The sequence below is a fragment of the Pimephales promelas genome, chromosome 13 (assembly GCF_988280905.1).
Source record: "Pimephales promelas chromosome 13, fPimPro1.hap1.1, whole genome shotgun sequence".
Taxonomy (NCBI): domain Eukaryota; kingdom Metazoa; phylum Chordata; class Actinopteri; order Cypriniformes; family Leuciscidae; genus Pimephales; species Pimephales promelas.
In genome coordinates, this window is record NC_142781.1 from 13,743,902 (window position 1) to 13,755,727 (window position 11,826).

At 39.1% G+C, this 11,826-nt stretch overlaps 1 protein-coding gene across 1 annotated transcript; it reads left to right on the forward strand.

Moving 5' to 3' along the window:
• Nucleotides 1-381: 381 nt before the first annotated feature.
• On the forward strand, nucleotides 382-10,371 carry calm1b (calmodulin 1b). The gene is made up of 6 exons (XM_039692734.2): nucleotides 382-563; nucleotides 4,271-4,301; nucleotides 4,388-4,531; nucleotides 8,975-9,081; nucleotides 9,221-9,356; nucleotides 9,915-10,371. Exons 1-6 carry the CDS (start codon nucleotides 561-563, stop codon nucleotides 9,941-9,943), a joined length of 450 nt encoding a protein of 149 aa, XP_039548668.1. The 5' UTR covers nucleotides 382-560; the 3' UTR covers nucleotides 9,944-10,371.
• The last annotated feature ends 1,455 nt before the right edge of the window (nucleotides 10,372-11,826 follow it).

Consider the following 11,826-nt stretch of genomic DNA (forward strand, 5'->3'; position numbering starts at 1 on the left):
ATGCCCAAAACCCCTTTAAATACAGCAAACGCTTTTCTTTTGGTGACAAATGTAAAATCAGGAGACCTACATTAATTATTACTGCCTCAAACTGGACAATTCATTAATCTATGAGCAAGTTTTTGTCAATGAGTATGATTGAGTGTGAATTCTTCAACAGTTATTCATTTACTCGCATTCTTTAAAATAAGGAGCTGGACTTGTAAATAGTCTCCACAGGCTTCAATGAATAATATATTTCAGCAGGACAGAAAGAAAACGCTGTTCTGTTCGCTGCATCACCGGCGTGCTTCGGTCGGTCCGCCTGCGCTGTAACGGCGCGTGTCATTGGCTGAGCGGGAAAGGCAGGGCCGCTCCGCGTGCACTGAGTCAGGAAGTGAGTGGCGGATGAATACATGTGCGCTTCTTCTCGCCGAGTGAGTCCACACAGCAGCCGGAGCCGCAGCAGTGCACGCGCATCCCGGAGAGAGAGCGAGAGATATAGAGAGATTGATAGTGAGAGAGACCTGCTGCGTTTAGTTTAGTCTGGAGATTATCATCATCACCAATTCCCTACAAACATGGTACGTGATCTTTAATACCATACTATATTTGATGCAGTATCTCTAATTGTCTGTCCGCACCTAACTAACCTCAAAACAAGCTTTTAATTAAAGCATTAGTTTGTAGCCTATGCAACTTTCCGAGATAATTTACTATTACGACGAGCTCATTTTAAGCATTTGCGCGTTGTTATATCAGTTTAGTGATGGATCGGTCAGTGAAGCCTGAAACAACTGCGCAATTCTTACATCCTTTATCTTACATACGGGCTATACACATCAAAATGCATGCCATGTATTATAATTGTTGTATTATATCCTAAAATAAGATGATTTAGATCAACACGACAGCACATTGAAACATGTAGTTGTGATATTTATTAGACAGACTGCTGGTCAGTGTTTTAGGGGTCGAGGGTCAGTAGGTTGGGTTGATGAGGATGTTTATGCTCATCTGCTTATGTTTATGTGAAATATGATGGATGGGACATGATGAAGACGATTGTAGATGTGTCTCAGATGAGGATGTGTAGGACGTTGCATCATCTATCTCCCTGTATACCCCCTCTAAAGACTGAATTACAACAGCCTGCTCAGTATTTCCCATCTAAAACCACTTTACTGACATTTAAAGGCCTCACTAATGACAGGCAGTTGTATTTTAACCAAACCCCAGTGTTGCGTGGACTAAAAGGGTGTAGACTTATGGTTATTGGCGCCCAGTTTCCTGTATTTTTTTCCACTGTAGCTTATGCAAATAAAAGGTGTGTCGTTGTGAAATGTCTGTCCTGTAGCCTTTTTGTTTGTTTGTTTATTGAATCTGAGAAGTATTGTTTGATATTAGTCCACGTGTGATGTAAATTTTGTGGTGCATCCTAGTAACCACAACCTATTTTTAATTAATTAATTTATTTATTTCCCTTTAGAAAATTCTAATAAAAAAAGTTGTGTTATAGTGGTAATATATTAGTAAATGTTGAAATTAACTTTAAGATGCCTAATAAATGCTTTAAACGTATTTTCATTGCTAACCAATGTTAGCCAAATTGAACCTAATAACCGATTTTTGTTTAATCTAAACTATGCTGTCTGCATTTATTTTATACTCGTACTGTATGTCAACAATTGTGTAAGTTTTGTTCATTTTTATTTCTTCTTTAGCAGAACCTTAACTGAGAGCATTTCTTTAAGTCTTTAGTAAGCTGTGACAGATCAAACTCGAGCAATGATGTCCCCCCCCCCATGGGTTTTGTTTGTAGCTAAGGCTTAAAGGGATAGTTCAGACAAAAATTAAAATTTTTAGTTGTTCCAAACCTGTTTGAGTTTCTTTCTTCTGCTGAACAAAAGATATTTTAAGAATAATTGTAACCAAACAGTTGACGTAGCCATTGACTTCCATAGTAGAGACAAAAATGGAAGTGAGTCAATGGGTGTGTTCAGAAGAAAAATATCTTCTTCTGTTCAGCTGAAAGAAAGAAATTCATACCGGTTTGGAACAACTTGAGGATGACATCATTTTCTTTTTTGGGTGAACTAGGCAGGCTATCCCTTCCAGTGTTTCTGAACTGGTTTGGTTTATTGTAGGTGGTTTGATCTCTCTGTATTGGTTTTGTGTGTGTTCTAATAAAGAGGAACAGCATCTGGTTGGAGACAGCTGTCCTGGGTGAAGATATGATGTAATGTTCCCTGAAACTCATGCTTTAGCCTATGTGTTGGGACTCTTGAGGATTATGCTGTGTATACTGACCTACATTCATTTGCCTGAACATTTTTAATAAGCGATAGAGCAGTGTTTTAGACAAACACATCTCAGCGCAGATGGGTGACAGTAGTGTCAAGCACAGTAAGTACAGCCGGCGGGATTCATCCGTGCGGTTTCTCTACCCTGTGGAGTTCTAGAGATGTAGTTGTAGTAGAGAGGTGTGTGATAGAGGAGAAACGGGTCAAATTTAACAGGCTTTGATTTGCATCTTGGTTTTGTGGTGACATTTTCTGTGAAGGCATGGCTATTAGGTGCAATTATTAGGAAAATGTAGGCTAAAACTGAGAAGTGAAATTTTGATACTGATCCTATTGCAAAAAAAAAAAACGTATTTTTCAAAAAGCCAACCTCATTCTTTTACTAAAATTACAGAGAACAATTTTGACAAACTTGAAAATATAAAAAAAAAATATATATGATAAATTTGGGATGGGCAACGATTAATCACGATTAATCGCATCCAAAATAAAAGTTTGTGTTTACATAATATATGTGTGTGTGGTGTGTATAATTAATTTGTATATATAAATATACACACATTCATGTATATATTTAAGAAAAATATGTTATTAATATATCAAATATTTATATTTATATATAATATTAATTTTGTATAAATATATATAAAGTATATACATGCAAATATTTCTTAAATATATACATGCATGTGTGTGTATTTATATATACAAATTAATTATACACACCACACACACATATATTATGTAAACACAAACTTTTATTTTGGATGCGATTAATCACGATTCCCATTGCCCATCCCTATGATAAATCAAATAAGTTAGGTGTTGAAAAGGGAACTACTGGTTCTATTAATCGCACAGCTATGGCACAACTGTTGGTGACTCATATGGACAAAAATTGGTCGATCATTGACCTGATCCAAATATTAGTTTGTGACAAACAGTTCAGTAGTTTCTGCCAAAGATCATAATAGCAACTAAAAGTACACTCTAAAATATGCTGGGTTGTTTTAACCCAATTTTGGGTGAAATATGGACAAACCCAGCTATTGGGTTACATTTTTAAATGACAGTTTTAACCCAATGTTTGAGTTTGTCCATATTTCAGCATTTTTTTTAGAGTGTACTATCAATTCGACTCTTAACTGTCTATTAGCTGTGTCTGATACACGACTACCATGTCGTTGGACGTTTGGGGATTGTCGGGTCCTAGAGCACCTGCTTAAATATGAATGTTTGCGATGTCTTTATCGACCTAGAACCACTACTTTCCATTTATTGCCCATTATAAAAGAGAAACGTTTCAGACTGCAGGACAGACAGTCTTCAGAGTCCCGGAGCAGCTGCGTCTCTTCCTCTACGGCCCCCGTCCCCCAGGAGGAGGCTGATGGAGGTGTACTGGGCACATGGGGCATGAGGAATGAAATGAGCCATACAGCTGGCAGCAGAAAGACTCCCGCACTCCGTCTCAATGTATCTGCCAGTGACTCGTGTGTGGCTCAGTGCATGTTAGTTATATGTCATATCATGTGAGAGGATGGCTGCTTAATGCATCAAGGAAGTGGAATAATTAGTGTGATTGAAGGGATGGCTGCGTGTTCCTCTTTCTTTGGTCCATTAGCCCCACTCCACCCCTTCATAATGTGGGTTATTTGTTTTCCTAGCAGCTCTCATCCACTTTAGCAAGCTCTTGAGACTCGTACAGTAAGCTTTTCCCTTCTCACTGTTAACCATGCCTGGACTGTTGGTCAATGTCCTGTAATCTGATGCTACTCTATAAAGTGTTTTTGTGTGGATGTCACATCTAAAATCTAAAAATGCATTTGCAACCTTTTCATGCTGCAAGTGTCACATTATCAGTTCAGTTTTTGTATAATGGCAAAATAATAGGACTCTTCTTGGTGTATTAAATATGCATTTAAACCAGAAATGTGTTTTCTTTCTGTTTCTACTTGGTAACCAGTATCTCTTTTCTCTTTAATTTGTAGGCTGACCAGTTAACAGAGGAGCAGATCGCAGGTGAGAGTTCATGCTCATAATCGGATCACTTTGATATGCGTGTTTCGAAGCATACACTAAATACAACCACTGTTGTCTTATCTCAGAGTTCAAGGAGGCTTTCTCCTTATTCGACAAGGATGGTGACGGCACCATCACGACCAAAGAGCTGGGCACAGTCATGCGGTCGTTGGGCCAGAACCCCACGGAGGCAGAGCTGCAGGACATGATCAATGAGGTGGACGCTGACGGTGAGTGGATTTTAAAAGTAAACTATGAATCAACATTGAATGCAATTGATCAACTGTTTCTTAATATCTCACCCACAAATTATGTTATTATCTACTCACCCTCGAGATGTTCCAAACTTGTATGACGTTCTTTCTTCTGATGAACACAGAAGAAGATATTTTGAAGAATGTGGGTAACTAAACCTTTGACGATAGCCATTGACTTCCATTGTGTTTTATCCATACTGTGCAAGTCAACTGTTTGGTTACCCACATTTTTCAAAATATCTTCTGTGTTCATCAGGAGAAGGAATCCATACAGGTTTGGGACATCTCGAGGGTGAATTTTTGGGTGAACTAACCCTTTGAAGGACACTCCCCCCAAACTCATAATGTTGTTGTGTCTGACTGCTCAGTCAAGCAGAGCATGATTGTCCAGGAAGTCATCCTTCAGATTTCAAATGGTTCACTTATAATTGGGTCAGTGACTCAACACTCTTTTTTTTTTAATCCTTTTCTTTTAATTTATTTAAAGAGATTACATTATAAATACAATTTATAAAGTTGCATCAAGTCAAAATGTGATGCGACTGTCCTAATATCATAATGACAGAAAAAGTGTCAAAGTTTAACCTTATTAAATAGTTAGGCGAGATATTGTATTATTATTTCTTAGAAATGAAATGTATCAATAAAACAGCTTATTATAAAAAACAAAATTATCTGCCCAATAAGTCATTTGGTTTTACCAACCTGCAGAATAATGAAGCTCTCTGTAAACCAATTGGAATGTCACAAAAGCTCTACAAAACCTATTCATGTATTTAAAGGGATCATCGGATGCCCATTTTCCACAAGTTGGTATGATTCTTTAGGGTCTTCATGTAAAGTTTGTAACATACTTTGGTTAAAACTCCTCAATGGTTGTGTAAAACAACACAATTTACCTCCTCAAAACCAGCTCTGTTCACAGCGACCCGTTTCGGTGCATGTCTCTTTAAATGATAATGAGCCACTGCTGACCCCACCCCTCTCTTTAATGGGGCGTGTTGACACAAGACACGTAAAGTGATGCCTTGGCGGACAGTATAGTATAACGGCTGAGGGTGGAAATATGCTAATACGGGACAGTCCGTCTTCGGTCGTGGGCAGAGCATGAGCAGTATGACATCATATTGCTCAGAAAATCCAAATGGCTTTATTATTAAGAGTGTTTAGACTTTTTCAGAATTAAAAAAAGGAGTTAATGGATTTTTTTTTTCATTATATGGTGGTTGTGTCCACACATTGCAAACACATTTATATGTAAACACTATCTAAAAGAGAATTTTGCATCCGATGACCCCTTTAAGGGAATAGTTCACTTTCAAATGAAAAGTAGCCCATGATTTACCCACCCTCAAACCATCCTAGCCATATGACTTTCTTCTTTAAGACGAATACAATCAGAGTTATATTAAAGGAGTAGTTCACTTTAAAAAAAAAAAAACCTTTTGCTGATAATTTACTCACCCCCATGTAATCCAAGATGTCCATGTCTTTCTTTCTTCAGTCGAAAAGAAATTAAGGTTTTTGATGAAAACATTCCAGGATTTTTCTCCATAAAATGGACTTTACTGGTAACCAAACGGTTCAAGGTCCAAATGAGAGTTTCAGTGCAAACTGCAAACTGTTCAAAGGGCTTTAAACGATGAATAAGGGTCTGATCAAGCGAAATGATCGCTCATTTAAAAAACAAACAAAGTTTAAGTTTTATAAGCTCAAATGTTCGCCTTGCTCTGTTTTGGGATGCGCGTTCGTGACTCTCCTTTTCAAACTTGATTATCAAAATGAACTAATCTTTTTTCGTGTCATTTGGTTCATTCAACGCACGAGTTGACTCTGGAAAAGATTCGTCCATTTTGATGAACGAGTTCGAATAGGAGAGTCACGAACGCGCATCGTAAACAAACTCCAAACGGCTCCTGTGGGTTAATAAAGGCCTTCTGAAGCAAAAAGCACAACTTATGTGAGTAATGCGACATACTGCTGATATTTACGCTACGCCATGACGCAATACACGACTTCTGACATCATAAATATCATAAGTTGCGCATTAAGGGCAAGTAGAGACTGTGTATGACCCTTCGGTCGGAAGCTATGTGAATATATTTCTTATCCAAACTCATGGTTTTGCTTCTGAAGCCCTTTATTAACCCCCCGTAGCCATTTGGAGTTAGTTTACGATGGATGGATGCACATTTTTGAGCTTCAATCTGTTGGTTGCAATCCCTTTTACTTTTTTCTTTATCATAGACATTCTTATTCGTCATTTACCCAGTTGTCTTTGCATTATTAAACTGGCATAGCACCCTACAACACCCTTCATCTTTAATGTAAAGCCACCGTTTAAAGGACTTTTTTTGTTATTGGAGTTAGTAGTGCCATTTAATCATCTACTCGTCGTTGTGACTCACTCAGCAAGGAGTGACACCAGAAAACTCTTCTATCAGCCTCCTGTCACAGACCTCTCAGACAGACAGGCAGACGAGATGGTGTGGGAGGATCAGGAGGCTGCAAGACTTCTAAAGCCAGTCAGATTCGCGAGTCCTTTTCGATCAGCGAATCGATGGGCCTGTGGGATGCAGCGTGCCTTTCTCCTGCCGTGACATGATCTAGGTCAGACGGCAATAATGCGAGTAGTGGAAAATAAAAGTAATTGCATAATCCACTCTTTGCGTTCGTCATCTCGTTCCCACACACTCATGCAACTCAGTTGCCGGGAAACCGTGGAAGAACTTATTTTGAGAATCGACAATGAAAGTGACCTGGAAACGGCTGATTTCAGCACAATCGTGTGTTGCTGAGTGGTTCTTCTAGTAATGAATTGCGTCCCCCTCCGGTGCCTTTGAAAGTCTGTGCTAATATGACTCAACATCCTGTGGCAATCAAAGGTCTTCCATTTTTATCTGCCATGCTAAGAATGTGGCTTGTTGCACACGTTTTCATTGAACACGAGTTTCACTCGTGCTATAATACGCCACACACCATTAAATCGCCATCTGCTGCAACCAACAGGACCATAGGTTTCAAACCAGAGTCAAAGTTCAATGTCTCTTGTAGGATGGCTAATACTAGACCAGTGGTTTCACACATCCAGTCAGTAATCCAGCCTGGTCTTTATTACCGCACACTTGACCTATTTCAGACCTCGATGAACGTTAGACATGGTTTAACTCTTTTACGGTCAAGCTGGGGCTAGTCCGTGCCAGCTGTAGGGATCTAGCCTCGTCTCTTATATCACAGTAACCCTCTCGGCTTTTATTATTCACCACAGCCCCTCGAGGACTATCATCTCCCACTAATCCAGAGTGAGTCACATGGTTTTTGATCTCTCTTAGCGAATCCCCACCTCCCAGTACTCTCATCTCTTTGATGGCTTGCTTGTAAACTGTGAGTGACCGCTAAGCGACACGGCTACGGTTTGCACTTCCAAGAGCTTCCCAAGCGAATGACCCTAAGATGGGGTTGAGGCGTCATCACCCAAAATCAAGATCTTTTAACTGCAATTTTACTAGGCTTTAACTGTTGTGACACTTCTATATGGAAGCCTTTTTTTGCCTGAGAGGTATTTGTGAGATGAATTTTAAAATAAGGAATAAAGTTGTTGTTGTAATTATGAGTAAAAGAAAAATGGTCAAGTTTATGAGAAACAAGTTCATTCAGAGTTGTTTTTAAAGTCGCATTTGTGAGATGTAAAGTCAGAATGACCTTATCCACCGTTTTTTAATATTAAACTGTTATTCCCTTAACTAAGACGAGTTGATGCATACCTCTCTCGTCTAAGTGCGTGCGCTCAATCGCTCTGGGGCGCGAGAAACTTTGATAGCACTTAACTAGCCCAGTTCATTCAATATGGGCCAAGCAGAGAAGCGACCAAACACCTCCACGTTTTCCCCATTTAAATACAGTTACTTGAGTATTGTAACTCGACCAATGGCGACACAAAATAAAACGTTGTGCTTTTCTAAACGTGTAAAATGGATAACTAGATTGTATGGCGGAATACCATAGCAAGTGCTTGGGAGCGCTTCGACTCGGCGCAGTAATATCATCACTCGTGAAAAGTCCTCTCCCTCTCTAGAGTGATATATGCGCCGAGTCGAAGTGCTCCCAACTTATTGCTATGGTATTCCGCCAATTTAATTTATAGATAATTTAATTTTATTTAATTTAAGTTTGAAGCTGAATAGATACTGTACACACCCAGGTATCGGATCGGTACTCGGTATCGGCCGATACCCTGAGTCCAGGTATCGGGAAGAGAAAAAGGGTATCGGAACATCTCTAGTTCTTGTTCTTGGTGTGAATGGGCCTTGACTCTAAGAGATATAATAATAAATCACTTCCGCCTCAGAGTATTTGAGGTTAACGTTCCTGTCAATACTTCTGTTTTCACTCGAATTTCACTTCCCTTTTTCTTAGGAAATGGAACCATAGATTTCCCAGAGTTCTTGACGATGATGGCCAGAAAAATGAAGGACACAGACAGCGAGGAAGAGATTCGCGAGGCGTTTCGGGTATTTGACAAGGTATGTTTGAGCTGTAACTACTTTATTTGGCTTTAGTTCGTTTATTACTGACAAAATCAACTTGAATTTCAGAGTCACGGCAGTGAGGCCAGAGTTTTCCCGCCCTTTTTGTGACTTCTATTGTCTTATTTTTTTCCAGGACGGTAATGGCTACATCAGTGCTGCAGAGTTGCGTCATGTCATGACAAACCTCGGCGAGAAGCTGACAGATGAAGAGGTGGATGAGATGATCAGAGAAGCCGACATAGATGGTGATGGTCAGGTGAACTATGAAGGTATGTTGCTTGCCTCTCAACGCTTACTGTTTCCTACAACATTCCTTTTTTTTAGTCATATGTTTGTTTGACTGTTAAAAATGAGTAAATAAACAAATAGTCCCAGTCCTTGATTCCAATTGGTTGAGCCACTTTTGAAACCGTTGTAAATTAGTCTACGCTCAACTGTGATCTCATTACCTCATGATTTCTTAATGATTCAATCAGAGAACTTGAAATTCATTTAAAATCTCATCTGTGGTGTTTACTTTATTCATCTCCATGTTGGAATGATCACAATATCTTTAAGTTATCTGCGTCGAAAATGGCTCATATTTCCCAGAATGCACCACAATCGTACAGAGCACATGTGAAAGGGCTTGCTGAAATCTTAGCCTCTTGATTAGACTCGTATGAAAGCTATTTGGAAATGGGACGCTAATCACCGTGTGAATTCTACCTTCACCTCTTGATTAAAAAATTAATAAGCCATCGAACAATTTGGCAGCTGGGCGCGCAGCGTGGCATTCGACCAAAAGCAACTGCCTAATCTCATTTTCTCTCCATTTCTCCTCTCAGAATTTGTACAGATGATGACCGCAAAGTGAAGCCGCCTCCTTCTGCCGTGCCCTCTTAGAAGAGAAAAAAAAATCAGTCAAATGTTTTACTTACCTCTTGGGAAAAAAAAAAATGTTTATTTATTCATAATGTTTCTGTTTAAAGATAATAATAATTGAATGTTAAAATAAAGTATCCTTCTGTCCACACAGAAAATAATGGAAAAAAGTCAAATATCTGCATGAAATGGTTAGTGATCATGTCCCCAAAGATCAGTCTAGCATCAGTTATTCAAGAGAAAAATATCCTGTAACCAACTTCAAACTGAAGAGAAACAGCATTTGGTGAACTCCTTAAGTTCCATCTGCTCTTGATAATGTTTGGGCTGGCCATCCTCCTTTTGTTCTCTAGTTTTTTTTTGTTTTTTCTTCTGTTCTTCATGCATGCAGCTTGAGCCCGGAGCTCGTTCTCCAGCCAATCAGAGCGTGCTGAGTCCACTGAAGTGTTGTATTGTGTGTTTTTTTTTTTCTTTTGTAATTTAAGAGGAACCAGAAGTAGGGAGAAAGCTTGTAAATTCAAGTTCCGAGTGGAATGGGGCTTTAAGGTATTGCTGAGGATAAACAGCTAAAATCAAAAAACTAAAAAGGAAAAAAAAAAAACCATTTCGAAAAGTTTTGGCATGATTTTATTTTTAGTTTTTTTTTTTTTTTTTTCAATCACATTTGTTTTTGTTTCAATGACTTTCTTTCACTGGACGGCCGTCTCTGTGGTGTCTCACCATGATGGAGATGATGGAGGAATGTTCGACATGGATGGAGGACTGTCTGATCCTTCACTTTTCTGTCCTGTTTCTTAACTCCTGAACGGTGAATTCTCCCCTGCATCTCTTCTGCTGCGGGAGTTCGCACTCCACTCTTCAGTTTGCATTCATTCCAAGTTGTACATGCTACTGTTTTAATATTTTCTTCGAATAAAGTGACCATGTACTTTACGACTCCCGCTCTGCTCCTTATGAAAGCGTCCTGTGTCCGTTGAGCGAAGTAAGCTCCAGGTTTTCTCTGACATCCATCCCATTTGAGCTCAAGTAGATCAGTGACCGCACCATACCACCTGTGTTCCAGCTAAATTACAGCTTCCTGTTGAGACGAAGCCATCAAACATTTAATAACCCGATCATCTAGCTTCCCTTCCAGTTTTCTCCTTTCCTCAAGTGTCATTTTACACCTCAGTTTTCTCAACTTCACATATGTATGCAAATATAGACACAATTCTCTTGAGAATTGACCTGCTTAATGCAAAGCTTTACTGCCGCCCACCCAAGAAGCAGGAGACAGTCTCACTCGCCAAACCCACACATTTTGACATCTGAGCTGCCCTGGGGTTAAATTAGGAGTATCAATATTTCACGTGAAAATGAGGCAGGATGTTGCCGTACCAGTAAGAAGAGAGCAGGATTTACCACCCTCCCCCCCCCCCCCCTCCACACCTCCTCTCAACCATCAACAACACAGACTCATATTACACAACACAACGGAGAGACCGTCTCCTGCATGCTACAAATAAAAAATTAATTACAATTTTACAGGACAACTGTCAAGTTAAATGAAAAAAAAAAAGCATTTCGAATGAATTGTATTTTATTTGCTTAACTACATTTTTAAATTCGAAGTAGTGTGTACGTTCTAAATTGGGCGGGTCAAAATATTTATAATTTAAAAAATAAAAAAAACGCACACTGCTTTATCTGCTCCCATTTAACTGAAATAAATGTCCTTTTTTGATTCATAACATTTGTTCTTATATGAGACACCACAAGCCTGTTTCCTGCAGCGGTGTGTCCAGATCAGACAACACTTTGCAACACTTGTTTGTGCAAACTATGTGCAACATCACTTGATGAAATATCACTGTAACCTTTATCAGCTGTTTTTTG

Bases quoted from the DNA above. Each gene is read 5' to 3' on its own strand.
- calm1b (XM_039692734.2), top strand. The intron at 4,302-4,387 runs GTGAGAGTTCAT...GTCTTATCTCAG, and splicing joins AACAGAGGAGCAGATCGCAG to AGTTCAAGGAGGCTTTCTCC. The intron at 9,082-9,220 runs GTATGTTTGAGC...ATTTTTTTCCAG, and splicing joins CGTTTCGGGTATTTGACAAG to GACGGTAATGGCTACATCAG.